Source organism: Ixodes scapularis, unplaced genomic scaffold (genome assembly GCF_016920785.2).
Source record: "Ixodes scapularis isolate PalLabHiFi unplaced genomic scaffold, ASM1692078v2 PGA_scaffold8__174_contigs__length_109621045, whole genome shotgun sequence".
Lineage (NCBI taxonomy): Eukaryota > Metazoa > Arthropoda > Arachnida > Ixodida > Ixodidae > Ixodes > Ixodes scapularis.
In genome coordinates, this window is record NW_024609883.1 from 12409947 (window position 1) to 12432846 (window position 22900).

The window sequence follows — 22900 nt, forward strand, 5'->3', positions numbered from 1 at the left end:
TTACCTTGTAGAAACCGACCAAGGAACGATACGACGCACACGGCACCATCTCCAGCCCGCGATTCCCGACAGCGACAGCCAGCCGGCCGGTTACTGGGAGAACGATCCTCAAGCAACCATAACACGAAGTGGGAGAATTTCACGACCACCGGAACGCTATGGACGATGAGGCTGAAAGGGGGAGGCGTTGTATAAAGAAGACGAAGACTGGCGGCATGCGAGACGGTGAGCTGGCTGGGCCACGTGCGAGGGTCCGAGATGCGCGTGACTGGCAGATACGCTTAAGGTTCGATAAAGGACTCGCGGGTATTGGTTTGCGGCTCCGGGCTTTGACCTTCCTCCCGCCTCGGAACACAACAATTACCTTCTCGCATGTTTCACAGTAATCTGTGGCATGGATTTACCACACTCTTTTTGTGACGTGTACCAGTAGGTGTGCACTGTCATGAGAAAAAAATACAATTTATTTAATTACGACAGGGAGCCACGAGAGGGGAAGATGGCAAGTCCCGATCCACCAAAAAGGAGAGGGCATAAGAGTGAAGTCTTGCAAGGCTTGGTCCACGATTCAGGACGGTTTGAAACCTATGATGAATGAAGAGAACAAAGGAGTCCATCAGGTCAACAGGAACAATATCTGACCTAAACATGCAGGGCAATGAAGAGCAGGGGCGAATTTATAGGTCAGGCTGGGTGGGGTGGAGAGGGGAGAAGGGGGAGTTTGCAAGGAGATACTTATTTCACGGGCAAAATGCAGCCCAGATGTGTTTTGTTTACCTAATATTTGTTATGTCACCAAAAACTAATAATTTTTTCCTAAGAAAAGCTGGGGTATGTTGATTTTTCATTAAAAAAAAGTTAACCTGAAAAAAAAAAAAAAAAACTCCCCCTCCTTAAAAAAAAAAAAAAAATCTGCTAATGATGCAGAGCATTTGAGTATGCACCAAAACACTGAGGGAGAGGGGGAGACGAGAATGTGTGTGGACGTCAGAACACAGAGCTCTGGTTGGAATGACTAGTGGGTAGACCTAAAGGTAGTATACGGCTAGCAGTTCAAGATGAGGAAAAGAAAGAACTCCCCTCTTGCTCACAGTGCTTGGACCCTTATTTTTGTACCCGCACATCACCATTCTTCCCTTGGAAAATTAGCTCCTTGATGCTCTTCGCTAAACATTCGGACGAAATTTGCCAATCCCCCCCCACTCCGGCCTGTGGCTTCTACAGTACTACGCACAAATATCCTCCGTGGACCCCTAAACTGACAGTGCTGTGGAAACTATGTGCTCCATGGGCCAGTCGCGCTTGAGAATCTTTTGCCACATGATCACGCTCCCTTGCTTATAGCCACATTCGCAGAATGGGGTCAGGTGATGGACAGGGGGGGCGGGCGAGGTTTGTCAACTAACGTCTCAACTTTTCACCCCCGCACGGATTGCGACAGAGATCTCGCGGTAGCTGACGTTTGTTTTGAACCTATCCTTATCCGCTGATGTAATTCAACGTCTGTCTGGCAACAAAACGACTAAAAACTTGCAAATGAAGCACAGGTTGTCGATTGCTTGCTTCACAGAATGAATAGCACAGCTCGCGTCCGATTTTGTTGCCCGTGGAACGTGCTTTCTTTTTTTTTAGGTTCTCTCGTCTCTTATGGCGGAAAAACCCCAGTTGTCTGCTCTCGTTCCTCTCCTGAGTGCTGCATGACGGGAGTGCATTGTGGTGCACACTTGACTCTCAAGGTGCGGCGAGTGCATGGACGCGTGGAGTGGCAACGCCGAAATGAACTCGTGAAGTACACTGGGCACAAGCACTGGGCACAAGCATGTGGCTTCGTCTTGCATCTTGTTCGCGTGCAGAAGTTGCTTCGACAGTATTGCAGAAATTACACTATCCCTGACAATGAAGTACAAAAAGGTTTGTGTTGAGTCTAGACACTGCTGCAAGATTGCCAAGCCAGGAAACCTAAACCGAGCCACCACTAAATGTGTTCCGTTTCAAAATGGCCTAATTGGCAAGACTGAACTGCCACCAAATGTATTCCGTTGTACAGCACCAAAGTACATCACCAGACATGAGTGTCAAAAAATATACTTACAATGGCTAGCGACGCCTCATAAAAGTCACGCGATGACCCTCTGCTTGGCCAGTTAAGCCACACGTAGTGCCGTGCAGGGTACAGGACAGCAGCCATGAGCCGGCTGGTGCGTCGACCCAGGGTCCCGCCCATAGTGTTCCGCTGCTGCCTTGAACAAGGTGAAAGCCAGCTCATTGATGTCATGGTCCTCGGGACCTGTGGTGTGTAACCATTGTGCTTAAGTTTGATAGTCACCGACCAATATTTCGGACTCGATGGGGATAGCGCAAAACTCAGAATAATCGAGCAGTCCGAAAAAATGAATTCTGCCTAAAAATCACTTTATTGCGATTTTAAGCACAAAGTTGCTACAGAAAGTGATTGATACAATAGGCTCACAATAATTGAAGCTTGGATATTTTGTACTTCCGGATAATTCAAACAGATTTGAAAACTTTGGTTGTCCCGCTATGTTTTTAATGTATTTATAAGCCGCTTAATCCGAATGGCGTTTACGCTTAATTCATATCTTTTTTTGTTCTCGCGGCCCCGTTGAATGCGCTTCTTTCCGAGCACCGGTGCACCACAGAGAAGCAATACCTGCAGAGCGTGCTTTCAGTGCACCGGTGCTCATAAAGAAGCACACTCAACGGGGCTCAAGCGGGCACACATTAGCAGAAAACAGCGTTCACATTATGTGCTTCAAGACTAGCAATGATGACCAAGACGACATCGAGGATGAGGACCAGCTCACTGGCATCATGCTTTCTGGCCTTGAAGCACATAATGTGAACGCCAAGCTGGCGGAATATGCTAGTCTTGACGATGATGTATGTGTTTGTCGTGATGACTCATTAGAGGACATAGTACAGGAAGTAACGCCAGCAAAGTGCAGCAGTGAGAGTGAAGATGACAATGAAGAAAGGGATGACTTGCTACCAACTGTCACAGCCATAGCTTTGAGCACATCGCTCAGCTCCGGAAGTTTCTGTCTGCAAAGGAAGAGTCCCGTAAAGAGCTACTTGCGTTGGCTGGTATTGAAAATTTTATTTTGAGATCGTATGTGCTGACTAAACAGTCCACAATCGACAAATTTTTTGCCGGATGAATAAACTTAATGTCACGGCTCTTTCACTAATGTGTTATGCCTGTACTTGCTTATAATTAGGCCTATGTAGAGGAAACTGGCAAAAATCTGCTTTGTATGAGTAGCTATCCATGTAACAAATCATAATGCCATCTAGTATCATATTTAGATGAATTTCTGATAATTCAAACTAAAATCTGTGACTTCCTGGAGTTTGAATTAATGAGACTCTACTGTAGTTTGCTGTACGGCATTTCGCATTCAGCGAGTCATTTTGTCACTGTACACAGACGAAAGCATAAAAGCGTTCGGACAAGTTACGCATTCACGGCTGCACGATGCTGGCAACTGTAGGGCGAGTCGTTAGACTTTGCCCTTGGTGAAAGAGTCCTGTTTGTAACACTGTGCCGCTGGAGCAAATGCACAGATTGATTGCTACTTCCTTGGCGATACAACCGCTGCCTTCTCACCTCGACACATGGGAAATATTGCAAACAAAAGCAGACACCGTCACGACTTCATAAGGTGAAACCGGAGAGGTCAAGAGTGGAAGAATTGCTTGAGTGTTGACGTGCTATGTCGCATCAACAGCAGAGGCCTGCCATTAAAAAAAAAATACTAGTTTGCAGTTTCTTTGCTGGACGTGACGTCACGACAACTGACGGCAGCGATTGGCTGGCAGAGTGATGTAGATTCTTTTGGGGGGAATTTGCCACTGAATTCATAACCTGACATCAAATGTAGTTTCTAAACATGGCAGATACAATCAGGCCAGTTTCCGTCCACGATGCTGCCGCCTAGTCTGTCGCACAGATTATTTCTATTGCTAAGGGGCAATTGGGGCTTTATGTAAACATAGGCTGGACGTGCGTGTAGGAAAAATAACATGAATGACCGACCACATCATTGACTCGTCCAACATATTGCAAAAAAACAAAATAAGAAAACCGACAAGTCAACATTTTTTTTTTTTTTTTTTTCCTCATTTTTAGTGGCTGTTGTGTAACATCGAAGTATAAGTACCGAGTAAAATAAAACTAAAGAAAAAGTACATAATGTAAGGTGTACATGAACTCTATAGATATAATACCAGTCCCAACGGTTTAGCAAAGAAGCCAGTCTTCTCAGAAAACCCCCTCTCTCACTTGAGTCCGTTTTCTAATATTTGAATCTTAAAAAGAAGTTGCCCCGAAAAAGCGGCAGAAAATGCACAAAACAAAGTGACAGTGCCTAAAAAGGTCACACCTGCCTTTTCATATGGCTCTCGGAACTACATATAGTGCAGGATGCAGAATGGTACCCATGGGCTAGCTGCAGTTGTAACCCAGTGCTTGTAGTATATCGCAGCTGCTTGGAAGGGAGAGAGGCCACCTCCTTCATGCCGTGGTACCGGGAAAAGCAATATTAAAGAGCCGCAGGCGTCGAGCACCTTGTATTTCTGTGCATCCACAATGCAATTCTGGGATAGCAAGGACAGAAAACTTCAGTAACACAGTGAACAAAAAAGTGACCAAAAGAACTGCAGTAGGGTGGAAAGTTGGGCTAGTTGGTAGTTATTCATCTTGGTTTTAAAAGCGCACAAGAGACGAGGACAGAGTAAGAAACACAAACACAAACAAAAGCGCTCGTCCGTCGTTTGTTTTCTTACTCTGTCCTCGTCTTTTGTGCGCTTTTAAAACCAAGAGACCAAAAGAGTAGGCATGCAGGCGAGCGTAAATTGTAGACACAGCTAAAACTCAAGGCACAAGCAAGCAGAAAGAGGGCACTTCAAGAGGCCTTTCGACTTCCCTGCATGTCGGATTTGAGTCTCGTACCAGGCAGTAAGAAGCAACAATACTGGTTCACTAGCCTTTCCTGCCTCAAGAAGCCTTGGAACAAAGAAATCCTACTGGTCATACATTTTGTTTTCTCTTCTCGGGGGGATTACAGTGCACGCTGCGGCAGCAAACTGCCTCGAAGGGGCTCGACATACACTCCTAAGAGAATGATTGGCAAGCAATTTCTCCATTGTGTACTATGTGCATTCTATGTTTTAAAGTCGATTTTTTGGTAGACTTCGATTTGGCTGGAAATTTGCAGACCGCATCATTAAGCCTTTTTTAACTGATAACCAAAATATTAAAAAAAAATATATATATTTCTGTGAAGTTATTAAACTTTCAAGTTATGCCGGCCGGGAAGGTTCCAGGAGGCGACACTCCACTGGCATCAATGAAAAATCCCTACTTTTCCCTACCCGCGTACGTCACGGATGTGCAGGCGGACGAGCGACTCGGGCAGCCGCCAAGTGGCTTTCCGAACGCCAGCGATCGAGGTAATCTTTTCGCAGCTTCAAGGTTGAAAGTTCCTTTGCAATCTGTGCTCCTCTATAGATTATAGAAACAGTGCCGGGAAAAAGCTTCTTTTTTGCCCTTGTTTTCGTGGGAGAAAAAAAAAGCGTTCCCCGGCAGCAATGGAGGGCAACCATGTCAAGGTGCTTTTGCGCGAGCTGTGTGCCGAGAGAACTAGTGTCACATGAAACATTTTCACTTTTGCTCGAAATACTTTATAGCCGCATGCTGCGAGTTGAGTATCCTTCAGCAGCTCAAGAGTGGCAAGCGCAAACTCAAGCCGGCTGTGACCATTACGACATCCGTCCAAAGAAGAGCGCGAAGAACCGAGAAAAATAGTACAGAATCTAGCACTATAGTCGACATTTTGCAAAGTCACATTTGTTATTCACAATTAGTTCAGTGATTTTTTTTTTTTTTAATTTTTGAGAAACACTATATTTGTTTGGGACGTCGAATCTAGCTCGGGCGACTCTAGGAGTTCCACTCACGCGGCCGATATGTTGAAAACGAGAAGAGAAACTTATAAACGAAGTTCAAGTCTGAATTTAGACACGACTTTTGACATATTGCTATTCCTGTCTGCTGTTACAGAGGTTCATGGATCAGGTGTTGAGCTCCATTAAAGGGTAGGAAAACGAAATTCCAGCGCTCATTTTCTAGCTTGCACCCTAACCTCAAAAACACCAGTCTTCCGTTGAAAGGCACAAGAAAACTAATTTTCAAGCTAAATAAACAATCTTTCAATGTGCGCCTGCTGGATGCATGCGGAGCCTATTTGGGAGGTAATTTAGCAACGTTGGGAAACTTGCTACGTAGTCGTGACATAGACTCTTTCGGAGCAGCGCCGCTCTTTGGCATTTCAACATTTTCCTTCTTAGCTTTCCTCCTAGCTCAACTCACAAATCGCGCATTGTACCAAACAATCCAAGAAGACTGTAAGGAAGGACTCCCCTCTTTCTCGGACCCTCGTTCGTGCAACCGGACACATCCATTGTCCCCCTAGAAGATTAGCCCGTCGCTCAAAACTCGAAAAAAAGTTGCTTTCCCCACAACGTTCAGTCCTAAGCTATCAGTGTTGTGGAAGCTATGTGCTCCTTGGGCCAGCCACATGCCCGTCACTCCACGGGTACTTCGAACGGCTTGGTTGTTACGCGCTGACACTATTGACACCGCCACAACGCTGACAATGCCACCAAAGGCAAAGCTCATAACCACGCCAGCCTTGCTACGCCACCAATGCGGGGAATCTTTTCTTTCTGTTTTTGCTTGCGCCAGATATCCCATGACGCATCGCGCTCTCCGTTCGCTTCTCTTCGAGCGCTTGCTCGAGTGCACGGTTTGGAACGAAAAATATAGCCAGCCGTTTAAAATACAAACGTGTGATTATCATTTACGGTTATTTTCTGTCATGCTTGACTCATTTCTGAACGAAATTTGAATATTTCGATTTTTGTTTTTGTACCCCTTTAATATACGATAGATCCTTGCCTGGTTTGTCAAATGGTTGGCGTGCAATATTCGCTGCAGAAGAAGTGATGAAAATGTCTTTAATTTATTATATTGCGAAGAAATTTTATATAGAGCTGAAAAGTTTTTTTTTTTTCTTTTAATTATGAAAATATTAATGTTGTTAAGGGGAGGCATGCAAATTTACAGCTGATGAAAATTGTGCCAAACGAACTTAACTAAAAAAGAAATTTACATAGAATTACCCCCTCCCCTATTTTGAATTAAAAGATTTATAATGTCTTTCTGTACCTCGCACACTATTGTATCTTCAAGCAAATATTCTTTATTTAGAGATGAACAGTGTATTTGTGTATTTTATACGCATTCCCCTGCACCTTGATGTTTGGCTTGGTGGTTGCGAAGTTCTTTTAATCGTCATTTTAACACAATCGTCATGACCAGTAACCTGCCATCTGATCTACACGAACACAGTTCATTCCATTCTATACTTTTCATTGTTTACGATAATCACAGTCAACATGTCTTAGGTCCCAGCCCAGCATGCACATGTTCATCGCTTTGGAAGGCAAGCAATATATGTGCCACACGCATGAACGCTGAAAATGGCATCTACCAGAAGCGCTTTTCAGAAATGGTTTACAGATCTTTTGCTAAATTACTTCAGCACCAAGGAGCATATTCATGCCACAAGAGTAGTCACACGTGCTGACGCCTGCAACAGTAACTTTTCAAAAGAAAATCTAAAACAAATGGCACGTTCCTTCAGGTCATATGAGCATGTGGGCATCTGTACCCACATTCCGAGCATTTTCCGCGGTGCTTTGGCAATTCACAAAAAATTTATTGCGTGACTCTTTGACCTTTCTTCACCAGCCATCTTCTAATAAAAAGAGAATGGATTTACCAGTGATATCACGAAACTAGCGAGGCGCGGCTTGAGCGTAGCGAGTTGCAAAAATGGTTTTATGAAATTCCAATTGCTCCCGTTTTTCTTTTACTTTCTTATAGTTATGCACATAGACCAAGGCCATAATTTGTGCAAATATATATAATTATCAACTTTAAACAGCACGAACGCCCAGATTTTTTTGCTGATAGACGCGAGAAAGGCGGGCGCGAGTGTACCCGATTGCCGGCCGCACGCCTTGCTGCACAAAGTGACGTGACGCTTGGGCGGCGGGGAAAACTGGGGAAAAACAAGGGAGAATGATGTTTCGGTTAACTAGAGTGAATCTGGGAGAATGAGATAGCATTTCGGAATCAGGAAGCCATCCGCATTCAGATTATGCCCTTGGATTAGGTAGCTCGAAAAGTCGGAGTTCTCCTTTAAAGGGGTACTCCGGCATTTTCTTCATTGTCCCCGATTTGCCTAAAACCTTGCTTAACACACCAACGAACATCGCTAAAATAGTAACCCAAATATTTGGCCAAAATAACTTTTTTTTCGCGAAGTTACAGAATTTACAATTAGGGTCATCATTGCGTTCTTCAAAGTGAAAAGCTCTACTGGCAACATTGAAATAGTGACATCATGGGAAAGCAGGGGTTCACTTTTTGGGATGTAGACTTTGTTCTCAACTGACCACAAACTGTTTCATAACGTTAAAAGAATGTTTTGGAAGGTTGCTCCAGCTCCCGTGCAACACGAAACAAATGCCCGGCATAGTTCATTTCTAGACAGCCCGCTCGAACCGCAAGCCTGCCATCCCGTGACGCAGGCACGTAGGCAGGGGGCCCCACCCCGAAATCTTCCATTTTGCTGGGACCTCCTCTCCCCCCTCGCCCTCATACAGCACTTTGTCATAAACAGGCCCCCCCCCCCCAAAACAAAATCCTGGCTACGTGCCTGCCATGATGTCACGGCAATGAAAAGCGAAAGTATACCGTAAAATACCGCGCGCATCCGCCCATTCCACATTAAGCGCCCATTACCAAATTTGTGAGATCTGAGCAAATACGTACAGTACATTTATATGTAAAATTGATGACCAGACAAGCGCCCATCCCCCATCCTTTTGCGATTATCTCCAAAGTTTGAGTAGGCGCTTTCCCGGTATTTTACGGTATTTGAATCTTGGTATTGGCGTCATTTTCATTAGCCGATTTCATAATAACTATTTTGAGTTTCTTAATAGTAAATAGCATACCGGAAAGAGTAAAAGATGACGATTTCGAAAATGTGGTTAGGTGGGGTTGCCCAAAAAATCGCTGGATTTTTTAAGCAGGTCTTTTTTCTGCCAACACGACAGTGGTAGGAACATTACTTGTGTCGAGCTAGAGAAGCCATATTGGGAGCTACCCCAGCTACGTCCACACTGGCTTTCATGGCCGTTATGTGCGATGCAGACAGCTTTCACTATTTCAACCGAGTGCCTAGGCAAACACAGAAGCAGCCACATAAGACAATCAGGAAAAGACGCCGAGTTGTACAGGCTAAGGAGGAAGAACATAGTGCAGCGAGCTATCTAGTCCAGGCTATTCCTCTGAGAAATGCAGTCGGTGGAAATGTAGGTCAGTTATTCCCGCCATTATTATAGGTAACTAATGCAAGCATTACACTATTTTGCATATTTCTCTACTGCAACGCTAGTCATCCGCAGCAGAAACAACGCCCCAAACTAAAAAGAAGTCTCGTTGCATTGTTAACACAGACATCAAGTCTATTAGGAAAGGCAAGCTGTGCCATCCACCTGTTCATAAGCGAGCTGGAGTTCATCAAAGCACAGCTGAGAATCTCTCGGAAGTACTTGGTTCCTTTTCAGTAGTTATTGAATGAAAACACAGTGCAGTGGTGATTACCATCAGCACAGCCTTGCCACTGGCACTGCTGTCCCTCGGGTGGCACATGCACGACATGGCCTGCAAGCCACATATATCCCTAAAAGAAAGCTGCATAGGATGCACTTACCGTGGCTAGCGTCGCCACCCAGCGAGCTTGCACAAACCCTCTGCATGGCACGCAGTGCTGTTCAGAACAGAGCGGCACTGGCTAGCCAGTTAATGCGAAGGCTTGTAGTGTCTTGCTGCTGCCTTGGCAAAGCTGCAAGTCACCTCTTTCACGCCTTGTGGTGACCATCAGCTTCAAAAGAAACGGTGTTGAATCGCGACCAGCTATAACCTGTCGCACGAGGGAGAAAAGGGTGTGAATGTGCAGACTCCTATCTGTTTGCTTTTGTCTAGCGTGTGAGTTTTGTTTGAGAAGAAAACAACAATGACACTTCTTTCACAGTAATATGCAAAACAAAAACGAGAACGGCTCGGTTATTAATAAGTTGTGTGCAGCCGAGGCACGGGTGCGAGGGCGTAGCTCCGCAGAATGTTCTTTTTGCACGGCTGCTCGTGCAAAAAGGGCGCTTTTGCGCTCGGGCCTGTGCCTTTTCTGCACACAACCTATGTTACAGAGTGTATAGCACGCCTTCGAGAGCACTCGCGTGCGGCGAGAAATCAATCATATACAGGGTACGATCGCAGGAAACCTCGCAGGGGTGCAGGAAGCTGCAAGTGCACGGTGCACCAGAATGCGAAACTAGAGGTGGTGATAGAATTTCACAGATTGAGAATATGACGTTACTTGGGTCAAAATATAGAAACGAAAAACGTAACTGCCTTACCGGCTAATGATAAGGGCCATCGGAGCACGACCAACTATTTGTTGTGATCGGGGCATTCGATTGGACGCGGGTTGGTAAAGATTTGAAAAACACGAAAGAATAAAACATGCAGGGACGAAGACAGACAGCGCAGTTCTTTGTTAACATAAAATGTAAGATGAAGCACATTATTCTGTCGGATCAAATGGTTTTGTTGAATTAGGTTTAGCTCGCAAGTCAGCCGTTCTTCGGCGGGCTTTCAGCTTTCTGCGATGGTTGTTTTAATCGTGAACGCAGGCTCAAACAATGTAGGCAGCGGCGCCAAATAGATCTGAAACGAAGAAACAGCTCGGACGCGTGGAACGAACACACATAGAGATCACATCGCAGGAAAACTGAAACCACTAACCTTTCGTTCGGCGACGGTTCGTCAGGCACGATGTTTCTCCGGGCGTTGAGGAGACCGAGGAGACCGCGTCTGTTTCCATGCTCCTATTGGTCGTGACGTCACCAAATTTCATCCAATAAAGTGCGCGCCGAAGTTCTCTCTAGTCGCCGGTGTCTGAAGCGGGCGCATCACGCTTATGGGGAGGGGCTTCTACTACCTTCTTATCTTGTAACCGACTATAGCACCGTACTTGACTATTTATACAATAAAATCAGGTTTCTATTTTCAACAAAACTTCTGTGCCTGAAAGAGTTAACACACATAGATTATTTTTGTCAATTATGTCTTCTATTATTTTACCGCGCTTGTCACATTGCATACCTCCCCACAGTGTATTATGTGCGTTAAAATTGCCACACATAACGAACGGACTGTTAACAGCATCTAAGATGGACGTGATATCTTTTTCGGTAATAGCTATGGCTGGTTCAATATTGTCACGGGTGGTGACCAATAAACAAGAAAATAAACAGAAATAAATAAATGTTTAATGTGGCGAACTTGTGCCAAAAATAAAAGGGTACAAAAGATAATAACGGAGCGTCGCGGGCGTCGAAGTCGGCGTAGCAGCAGAGTCGAACGCTGGGCGAAAACTGACTCCGCTCGCCTTGCGGAATCCCTTATGTACCCTCGTGGCTTTCTGGATCGTTCTGCGTAGAAGGTTCGGCGCGTGGAACATTCTAACTTCGAACCAGCAAGACGGTTCACGAATTCACCAGAACATCACATTACAGAGTCAACAAAAATGCGCCTCGGCGGCCAGGAATCGAACCCTGCATGGCTTTCAGCGTGGAAAGCAAGCGCGATAACCGTTAGGCTACGCGCGCGCTGCCCACTTGGCCAGCTGCGCGCGCGGCATTACTCCCCCCTTCAAAAAGCGCATCGTTCCGATGCAACCCAAAAACAAAGCAAATAAAAATAACGATAAACTAAAGAGTCATTTGGAACACATAAGGTCCACAGTCCTATCGAGCGTAGTACGGCTTCAGTCGCACGACGTGGACGACTTCCGGTCGTGGAGGGCGGCGTGACGAAGTCCGTGTTCCGTCAGGCATCACCTCGTAGTTCAGATCCCCGAGTCGACGAAGCACTTTGTAGGGTCCGAAGTAACGTTTCAGGAGTTTCTCGCTGAGACCGCGGCGGCGAATCGGTGTCCACACCCACACTCTGTCTCCAGGCTGGAAGTGGACGTCCTGACGACGAAGGTTGTAGCGGCCAGAGTCGACGTGTTGTTGAGCCTTAATACGGAGTCTGGCGAGCTGACGGACTTCTTCTGCCCTTTGGGCAACCACATGGGCGTCGTCGCTTGCGTCGACAGCCGGTTCGTGGGGTAACATAGCGTCCAGCATTGTCGTTACCTTGCGGCCATGCACCAGTTGAAAGGGTGTCACTCCGGTGGTCTCTTGTACGGCCGTGTTGTAGGCAAATGTGACGTACGGCAACACCTCGTCCCATGTCTTGTGCTCCACGTCGACGTACATGGAGATCATGTCGGCGATGGTTTTGTCGAGTCTCTCCGCCCAGACAACACACAGACATCCGCTGGACATCCAAAGGATGTCCCGACTGGGACATTAGGGACGTCCTGCGGATGTCCGAATAATGTCCAGAAGACATCCGAAGTGAAACACCAAAGGACGTCCTCAGGATGTTCAGGAAAGGATGTTTCCTGGACTTTATTAGGACATATATAGGACATTGTATATTTTCATACTGGTGTACTAATTTACACTACAGTGGGATAAGACCACACAAGTCTCGAAACAAATAAAGCTTTATTATTTCAATGTAAAAAGCAAAGACAGAGAAATAACATATGAGGTGGCATCAATAAGTATCTGAACAGCCACCACTGAACAAAAAGAAAATGCAGCACCACAGTGCGACACACCTGACCCTTCCTAGCAGGCTTGCCAGTCACTGTGTGGTGACAAAATGAATTCCGAGCTATGCTTGTTTGTTTAAAAGGTATTTCACAATTTTCTGACCGCATAAGGCAAATAAAAAGCTCAAACAGCACGTTTACATCAAATTTCCTGTGAGAATTGGGAAGAACATGTCAAAATACCACACACTCCTCACCAAGCATTTGGTGACCATGATTTAGTAAAAACATGTATAAGTGAGTGGCATGGACATTTTAGGCAAGGCCAAGAATTCCTTGGAGACGATGAAGAGAATGCCCTCCGAGAAACATAACATTTCAGAATGCCGAAAAAAAATCTATGTTATTTCACGAAGACCGTCGGAAGCGCATTTCGGATATTGCTGAACCATAAATAATGTCGAGTTGTTCAGCAATGTCCGAAATCGTTCTCAGAAAGTGTTACTGAATTAACGAGGATTTTTTCTGCATTTTTAAATGTTAGGTTTGTTGGAGGGCATCCTCTTGATTCATTGTTTTCAAGCCATTCTCAGCCTCACTTAAAATGTCCATGCCACTCACAGATTTGTGTAACCTAGATCAGTCACCGAATGCTTGCTGACGGAGTTTCTGAGTTTCTAATGTGTTCTTCTCAATTTTCACAGAAAATGATGTATGGACGTGGTTCGAGTTTTTCATTTGTGTTTCACGGTGAGAAAGTTGCAAAATCCCTTCTGAACAAACAAGCACAGCTAGAGATCACTCTCGCCCTGCACAGTAAATTTCGGCACAGACTGCAAGCTTGTCAGGAAGTGTCACACTGCTGTACTTGTTTTGTTTTTGTTCAGGGATGCCAGTTCAGAAACGTTTTGATGCCCCCTCATATTATCACAGTATTTCACTAGAATGCTTACTTCTGCATATCACTCAAACATTTCCTTTGAAGTGCAGAAACATAGAATATGTTATCACAGTATTGCACTAGAGTTGTTAATTATAAAAAAAATAACACATTATATAAAACTGAAATACAGTTATGGCAAGGCATAGAAGCAGTACATGCCAAGTACTAAAAATGCAAGTTGCAGGACAGTAATGCCAGTAAAAATGACTAACCCCCTTTCAGCTTAGGGGCCAACAGTGTATAATGATTGTATGCAAGTCGTGCAAAAGAATTACTTTGGCAAAATCTAGAAAAAATATTGCCATGTGACCAAGGTCAGCAAGACCAGACATCTACATTAAATAATGCACAAAGTCTACAATAGCAGTCGAGCACTGAATAGCTAAATTTATACTAAAAGCAAGTGACATCAGTGACTCTGAACTTGCTTAATACAGGAAAAAATGCATGAACTGCATAGAAAAGAGTAGTGTAAACAAGTGTGACAAATACATCTTGTATAAAGTATCACAAAACTGAAATGCCAGAATGGCTGTTAGAATATTGAATCGATAGTGAATTGCCAAAAAAATATTGGTGCACATCTTACATACAGGGCACTTCAAAGGAACTGTATAAATTGTTGTCTTAATGTACTGTGCTACAATTTACGACACTGGTATCCGTAGGTGGTGAAATTTTCCATCCAAATTTCAATGAATGGCTTTACCTGAGAAGAAAGTTAAAAAATAGGAATGTCTTCTCCTTATCTGCAGCATTCGCCTAACGTCACAAGTCTGACTGGTGAAACAGCCGACATACGGCCCCCTCGGTCAAAGCAGACGGTCTTTTCCAAACCAAAAATGCTCTGCGAGTATTTTATTTGTGAACTGCTGCTGCAGTTTATCAGCTGTTGCAACAATCAGATGTGTGCCATAAGCAAGCAAACACCATATGTAGAGAAAAGCATTCAGACTTTTAAACTTTTACTCAATTAAGTTGTTTCTTTGAAAATGTAGCTCTCCAGATACATTACCACACTCCCTGCGGGCACCGCCGTTGCAAATTGTAGTGCAAAACGTTAAGAAACAGACTTGCATAGTTCCTTTCAAAGGGCTGCCCTGTTGAAGTGATTTCTTAGTCTAGTGTAAATGGTGTGCCGTCCTTCCTTCCCATGGACTTTTTTTCTGCCGCTGCCCGCTCAGCAGCATGACGGAGCCACGACATGCCTGCTTTTTCTATGTCCTTCTTAGTTGCCTTGGCTTCTTCCAAGTTTTGACGGTAGGTGAGGGTGCCTGCATATAAAAAAGTTGTTGTCAAGTTCAGCAAGATATTTTAGACTGGCAGAAAAAATGTGAGCTGCATTATGCAGTCAAGCTAACTGCCATATCAACAACTTCAGGCGAAGTATGCATAAGCAGGAACCAATTTCATTATTCTTGCAAACAAACCAAATGAGAAACACAACCCTTGAAGCAAATTTGTTTTGATGTGCCTGCGTCACTCTACAGCAGTAGCAATCAGTTCATCGAATGCTATTTCATTGACAGATCCTTCGACAGCCTCTTCTTCGCGACATAGCCTTGCATGTACTTCTTTGGTGGCCTGGATGTTGTTGGCATGTAATAAAGCGGAGCCTCTTTGCCGACATTCTGTTTCCGCCATCCCCATTACTATCCTAGCCGGCTAAGCCTTTGGCGATTCCAAACAGGCTTACCAAAGGCGGGAGCCGGAGGGGATGTTAAACTCCCAAGCGGAGTGAAGCAAGGGATGACAGTGCGCAACGCGGTCTGTTAGAAAGCCTAGCTTGCCGGAATCAGCAAAATAAAGCCAAAAGTCCAATGCAATCCACCTAGCGAAATAGTAAGTGACTAGCTCAAGATGCTAGTAACTGGTACTACTCTCATGAACAGAAACTAGTTGCAAGCACTACTTCTAAATAAAAACTGGTGCTCAAAGTAGCCAGAACAGCTAGATGATGCAGCGGCATGTGCTTTGTGTAAGCAGTGCCAATGAAATGTGTGTCAATAAAAAGTTGTCAGTGAAACGTGCATCTATGAAATGATACAAAACCCTTCTACAGGTAGCCATCACATTCCCGGGCATTATGTGGAAAAGCCGATCCACGGTACCTGAAGGCTACGTCTCGTGGATCTAGGACCGTTACTGTGTACCATTTTAAAGAAATAAGAACATGTCTTTTTTTCTTCGGTGGTTGGTGGCGGGATAAGTGCAGGTGCCTGTTATAAACTGCTCTGCTGTATAAGAACATCAATGTAACACTGGGAAAAAAAAGTGACTTACACACTGGAAAATATGCTCTAATTATTTCATTTGTTACACTCTTATATCAAGTTATATACCAAATTTTCCAAAAAGGTTTTGCACTATTCTTTTATATTAGACTTCAGTACATACTAAGAATTGCACTTGTGCAGGTTCAGATATCTAACTTACTGCACAGGAGCTTGCAGATGTTGAGATCAGAAAACTTGTGTTTTCCCTTGGCGCCACACCAGCTGTACTCGGCTGCGACACTTGAAGATAGTATACTTCTCAAAATTCGGGTGGTCCGTTCTTTAGGTGTATCACCTCCTTGAACTAACATGTGTTGTCTCTGGTAAAAAAGAATCAAAACAGCAATCAGATCAGAAATATGGGCTAACATTAAACTACTAACTCATTTAGAATTTTAAGCATATCACAATCTTAGTGTGGTTTCATAAGCATAGTGGTTCTCAAGCGTTTTATCACCACTGGCACATAAAGCATTCACATTGTTAAAACACTGAAAAATTTTCAAAATGTGCCGTAGTTCTAATAGCTATGTTGAGATATCGATTTTGATGGCATAGCAGGAACATCTTCCCTACGGATGCACATAAATCTTAGAAACAAAACCACATGCTTAGAAGTATGGGCACTATGAGATCATTTCCGCCCAATTTTGACTCGCCTTCTCGGTACTGTAAGAGTGACCGACATATACACATGATGCAAATTAAAGTTAGGTATATCTAAACTTAAAAAATAAGATTTTATTGACAACACTGAAGTACCTGTTCAGGAATTCAGTCATGAAATGTGATTACTAACACGAAATTGTGTTCATGCATCTAATGAGGTTCTAATATATGCTATGCTTGTAACTGAACTCTGGCACCTGGTAAGGAAACCTTTATCACCTGAATATTTACAAGGTGGAGTTCCAAAAATACAGTTGCTCATAACAAAAAAAAAAGTTCAATCATGCATAGATGCAAAATACAGAGCTTAGTTTAGAATAACCATCATTTACCATACGAAGTCTTGCTCTCTTGTCGACCTCCAGCTCTTTGTCAAAGTGCACGAAGTCCTGTACTGTAGAAAAAGGCAAGTCCGGCAGGCCCTCTGGATCAAGTGGGGCATCTTCGGTGTTTCTGAGCAGCAAGCTAAAGTACTCGGAGTGGGTCTGCTGTGTCACCTTGATGGAATTCAGTGCCAACAGGATCCTTTCCATAAACACTGAAATGGACAGAACAGAGCTCCATCTTGCAGCCACAGTAGCATCCTCATTGCAGAACTGTTGACATAACATGAAATAGTAACTCTCCGTGATATAGCAAAGTTAAAGGAGTATGAAAGCAGTTTCTGAGAGTTCTTTAGTGACAATAACTCAATCTAAGTGCTCCAAGCGTTCTGAAAACCCGAAATTACACAATCAGGCGTGGCCCATTTTCCCACTAAAAACATGATTAAAGATTGTTACACGCCCCCTTCTCTGAGATGAATATTATTGTGAGGCAGCCAACAAGGGGCGCTTGTCAGCCAATTGCTAGCGATGGCTTTTCGTGCAGCCAACGAGTGGCGTGATTTCTGAACGTGTGGATCGGACTTCTTTTCAAAACAAACTATAATAGTACAAACAGTCAAAATCTCCACACATTCAAGTGTTTTCATTGCTCTAGTGTGTATAGTATGCATGTATTTCTGTTGCCTCGAGATACATAGGCAGTTTCGTAATTTGGCACTGGATATATTTATTAACTGGCACCTATAAAATAACATCAAGAACAATCTTATTCAGAAACCACCTTAGTGCCTCTTTAAATAAAAACACTAAGATAAATACTGCTCCTGACATATATTGTATGTTTTAGGAAAGCCATGCCCCTCACGACAACTCACACTCATTAGAAAAAAACGTTTCTAGACACAATACCTTTTCCGAATCGTTTTTGTCATGCACGTAGCATAAGAAGTAGAAGCCCAGAAACCACTATCGCAAAATTTGTTTCTGATTGAAGATCTAAATAGATATTACATACCAGGCACCTGTGCATCTGTGTTTACCCGTCCAGTGCCAGGGTGAGACATGTTCATAGGGGTTACAGGTGCATCTGAAATTTTATAAAATGCTGTTCTTGTTACATCGAGTCGGTTCACAGGAGACCACTGGTCAAATCGGTTTAATCAATTCGGAGCCCGGCGTTCGTCAGCCCGCGCACCCCGAGCCTCGAGCGCTCAGTGCCCACGCTCCTCGAGTGGCCACGAGCTGATAAGCGCCAGTCTGTCAGTCAGTACATAACAGTTCTCAGCTTTGATGTTATTTCGAAGGATATGAAAACTTTAGCATTCACAAAATAAAACTCACCGTGGTGTTGCTGCCACAGTGTTGCCGCCGCTAGAGGGACATCATTGGCACCTGAAATTGACAAGCAATTTTGCACAAAATGCTGAATGCTATAAAAATATTTAAAAAAGGTGAGAAAGAAATGAGTCAAATCTATCGAATGCCACTTAAGCTGCAAGATATACCTGCAGGCCGGATGCTTGAGTGAGGTGTCCTGCTCCTGTATAGAGTGTGCACTGGGGGGACGCTGTGGACACCTGAAACCAAAAAGAGTTTTTTTACAAAATGCCGAATGTTAAAGAAAATCCGAGAACATGCGAGAAAAAAATGTGTCAAATCCATCAAATGCAACTTCCGCTGTAAGATCTACCTGTGGGCTGGATACTTGAATGGGGCAAAATGTTCGCATATGGTGTGGGCACTGGTGGACCCAAGTCATCACCTGAAATTGAAAACAGATTCTCTACAAAATGCTGAATGTTAACAGGAAATTCAAGAACATGTGAGAAAGAAAGGAGTCGAATCCATAAAACATAACTTTAGCTGCAAGATCTACCTGTAGGCTGGATGCTCGGGCTGGACATCATCTTGTTCGTGTGGGATGCGTGTACAAGCTGGACATTGTCGAGACCTGGAATCAAAATTAAATTATCTACAGAACACTCACCTTGTGCACAAGCAGTTACCTATGTACTGTGGCTGCATGCGTGAAGACTGGGCACGTGCTTGGGATGTGGCTTGGGACGTGACAGTTTCGTACAGGGCTGCAGAGGAAATAGTCACACTTACTCAATCCATGTACCTGAACATGCACTGAAGAGACATAAGGTATACACACCAGAGTGATGCAGAGGTGACTTAGAGAAGTTGGCACCTGGAAAAGGAGGAATAGTTGGTAGTAAGCCGTTTGAAGTTACACTAGATGTTTTCAAAGAATTATTTTTTTCAACCGTCCTAGAGCATCGCCAACAATGCACGATGCCATACCTGTTTTCTTCCGTGGCTGGGGTGGCGTGGGTGGTTTTGGTGGTTCATATTCATCGTCGGAACCTGTAGTGTCGGTGCTGTCATCATAGTCAAAAGGAAAGGTCGGACGGCGTTTTCGCTTGCCACGACCTAGCTCTTCTTCACTAGTGAAGTCTGACGTATACTCCAGAGCCTGAAGTTTCTCCAGCGCCTTCTCATATGTGTCTGAAAGAAATTTACGCATTGAGAACTGGAAAGAATTTAGAGCAAAAAAGCACTTACCAGCCCAGTCCTTGATCAGGCATTTGACCTGCATCCAACTGTCTTGTGGTTTGACGCCTTCGATTGTCATTCGACGACGCTTGTTAGGATTTTTTTCCTTAGGCCAAAATGTCGTTTCAGTGCTTTCAACGAGCCATGTTTTGTGAATAATGGCCAAGCTGTGATCTTCTTCAGGAAATGCTACAATAGCAAACTTGTCACCTGAGCGAAGCAGGAAAGGCAAGCATTTGCATGTCCACCGAGTTATTTTTCCCTCTTTAATGCAGCATACTAAAACCGAACTAGCTTGTCCAGTTCATCTACAAACAATATCATAAACTAGATTATTAATAAACAAGCAGCCATAAAAAAATTTCACTGTAGGTGCACCATTGGAATAACGGCAAATTTGTTTGCCAATGGGAGTCTCACACATTTCACTGCAATTTCTGAAAGTGGCCAGAAGTGAATGTCAGACAGTTCAGATGCAAGGAAGATGTTCAGCAATGATGAACTGCAGGGATAGCTGTAAAGGTCTTCTAGACTCTGGTACCTCCTTCCAACCAACACTGGTTGATAGTTCACTGCAGTGCGTGCAATGTTTTCAACCTTGATGATACTCTTGTCTTTTAACATGCAAGTGCAGTCTTTTTTTGTTTGTTTTGATGGTGATGCCAGCAGGAAACGTCACGGTCTTGTACTGAGGTCCAATGCATCCGAGCGGCAATGGTCGACCTTCATGCCTTGCTGTCAGCTTGAAACTTTCTCCTCCAAGGAAGACAGAGGAGACGGGTGGAGTCGATGCTGCCGACTCTCCAGTGTTGACAGCAGGAGATGCAACCAAAAATCGTTCTTCTACGATTCGATTGTAGACTTGCTGCAAGGGCCTTTCTGGTTTGCGTACATAGCTTTTGAGTTTACGCATGTAATTTTCGAATGGGAAAGCACTATAGTTGTGAAGAGGTCCATGAACTCTTACGTCGCTTGCCACATGAATCAAGCCATGAACATTGTGAGAGACTGCATGTCTACCATATAGTGTTATGTAGGTCTCAACAAAATGCCTTAAGAGCCTTTCTGCATACCCTAAGTGCTCTCTACAGAGTAATGGGCTGCAAAGTATGGTGACTGCACAGTGAAGTGTCATGAAGTTGTCCATCAGAGGCTTGGGGATCCTTGACCTCAGCACCGCTGGCCCCGTGTAAAGAACAAGCAAGCGAAATTCTGACGCTTTCCACCTATCAATGTCGGACAAGCTGCGTGGCTTCCGAGACATGTCTGATGGCACATAGTGCCTCATTTCAATGTTAGCTCCCGACACAGAATCTCTTGATGCACTTCCAATGCGGTAGGTTTTATCACCTTTCAGCCAAAGGAGTACAAGCTTGCGCACAACACCCAGACAGATGAGGTGCATATAGTCAAGTGGCACCTGGTCAACAATATCTATGGGAAGTTCTTTTAAGATAGTTTCCATGATGTGGTGGTCCTCTTGCTCTGCACGCCTAAAGCTAGCATTTGTTCGTAATGGAGCATCAAGATCAGGGAAGCACATTCGTCCCCGCACAAATTCTCCTTCAGTCGTGCACTTTGAGCAACTGAAGTAGCCGCTGTGCCCTTTGGTGCCAAGAATGTATGACTTGGCAGGCGCGTCGCAGATTATTGCTCCAACTTGCACTCGGAAGACCCTGTTGCCAATAGCAACACCTTCAGAGAGAACACCTTTCAGGTCAGACACAAACGGACTAAGGAAGACATTTGACTGAAGAGCCTTACACTGGCCATGATAGACACCAACTGGAAATGCACAGTTAGCAGCTTGGCAGAGAATGGGCCAGAACTGATCCCGCGTGCTTTTCGTCAATGGTAGTCCATCTACATTCACATGAAGGATTATTGGATCTGGTATATTGCGCACAGGTTGCAGCGCTGCCCTGAGCCCCTCACTCAAGCCTAAATGGCAGTAATGGCCGGAATCCATGGGCCTCACATTATCAGTGACTCTTGGTGTAGACAAAAGTGCCCTGGCACATGTTGGGAGGTCTGAGAAACAAGAATGCGAGTGCAGTATCTTCAGGAGCTTTGTAACGGTATCATGAGGAACAGCCCCCTCTACGCTCCACCGCCGCAGCTTTTCCTTGAAACGTGAAACGTCGGATTCCTCTGATTCAGACAATTCATCCAACTCGACATTCCTTCGATTGTCTCTTTCTAAATGGTGTTCACGACTGCAAGGCAAGCCTTCCGAATCTACAGGGACGCCTCGTCTCGAGTGAATGGCGCTTGCACCGAAGACCGGTTCCGGAGTATCAGGCACAGTCTCAGAAAAACAGCACGTTGTCGGGACATCTTGCTGATACGAGAGACGTGATGGTTCTGCAATTAGTTCCGGCGATCCCGCGTGTTTTTGCGGCGCTCCTGCAGCTAGTTCCGGCGACCCAGCGGGCCTTTCTACAGAAGCCTCATCCAAAGCTTCAGCTGAGCACATTGCATTTTCTCTACTAACTGACAGTATAAGTTTGAGATCGCTTTCCGCCGCACGACGAACGCGCCGATAAGCTGTTGTTCTGGGTAGAGCAGCCATATTGTCCATATTTACGATCTTCGAGTGGTTCGCCTTGTCTTGCAACAGCCAAGCTCTGCGAACGATGGAAATGTTGTAACACTTTCATTACTCGGCCTAAAGTCATGTCACATAATACGGAGTATTAGCAAAGCGTTACTGTTGGCTATTGCGAGCGCGGTAGCCCTCTGGCCGCGCGCTGCTTCAAAGGGGGAGCGCGAGCCTCAATACCGCTGTGGCGGATCAGGGGACCGGTTTGGTAAAAATCCCGACTGTCGCTCCAAACAAAACGTTAAATCATACTTACTTCCTCCAGCCATGGTGGCTAGTGAGTTGTCAGGTTAGCGCAGTAGCACGGTAGCACGGTAGCACGGCAGCACGGCAGCACTCCGGACTCCGGGCTGTAGTCGGCTGTAGGGCTGTCAGGGCTGCAGCTTTTCCGCGCGCACGCTATTAATGATGATGATGATTGCACAGCGGTGGCGCGATTGAAAGCTCTGCCTGAATTACTTAATTTCACTAATGTAATTATCTATGTTTTATTAAAAAAAATAATTTGTAAAAATATATAAATACATGGTATAAAAATGATTGTGAAATTAAAAATAAAAACTAACCGAGTTTTAGGACCGTTTCGGTTTCGCCATAGTTCCGCTTTCGAATGTATTTAAAGCGGTTCATTTTTTAACATAATTTTTGTTCCTGTGTGCCTGAGAATTTAAAAGAGCTGCCTTTAGGCTTTTTACTATCGC

General features: G+C 44.5%; 1 protein-coding gene and 1 long non-coding RNA gene across 4 annotated transcripts; both read right to left on the reverse strand.

The window, feature by feature from the left end:
• Nucleotides 1-539: 539 nt before the first annotated feature.
• LOC121833507 lies at nucleotides 540-9912 on the reverse strand. The gene is made up of 3 exons (XR_006076738.1): nucleotides 9870-9912; nucleotides 2093-2287; nucleotides 540-585 (listed from the first exon to the last, which is right to left on the reverse strand). It is a non-coding gene; the product is annotated as an uncharacterized LOC121833507 (long non-coding RNA).
• A 2843-nt stretch (nucleotides 9913-12755) lies between these two features.
• On the reverse strand, nucleotides 12756-22603 carry LOC115313305. Of its 3 annotated transcripts, XM_042286854.1 has the most exons (14): nucleotides 22456-22562; nucleotides 22185-22224; nucleotides 19607-19807; nucleotides 19346-19549; nucleotides 19197-19232; nucleotides 19045-19122; nucleotides 18915-18989; nucleotides 18729-18800; nucleotides 18544-18615; nucleotides 18380-18430; nucleotides 18054-18125; nucleotides 17045-17250; nucleotides 16204-16363; nucleotides 12756-15041 (listed from the first exon to the last, which is right to left on the reverse strand). In XM_042286854.1, the coding sequence occupies exons 3-14, from the start codon at nucleotides 19674-19676 to the stop codon at nucleotides 14884-14886; spliced, it is 1254 nt and encodes a 417-aa protein (XP_042142788.1). In that variant the 5' UTR covers nucleotides 19677-19807; nucleotides 22185-22224; nucleotides 22456-22562; the 3' UTR covers nucleotides 12756-14883. The 3 variants fall into 3 exon arrangements, with proteins under 3 accessions (XP_042142788.1, XP_040359656.2, XP_040359657.2); XM_040503722.2 differs by lacking the exon at nucleotides 22185-22224 and having other exon boundaries at nucleotides 22456-22603; XM_040503723.2 differs by lacking the exons at nucleotides 18054-18125; nucleotides 22185-22224.
• Nucleotides 22604-22900: the final 297 nt, after the last annotated feature.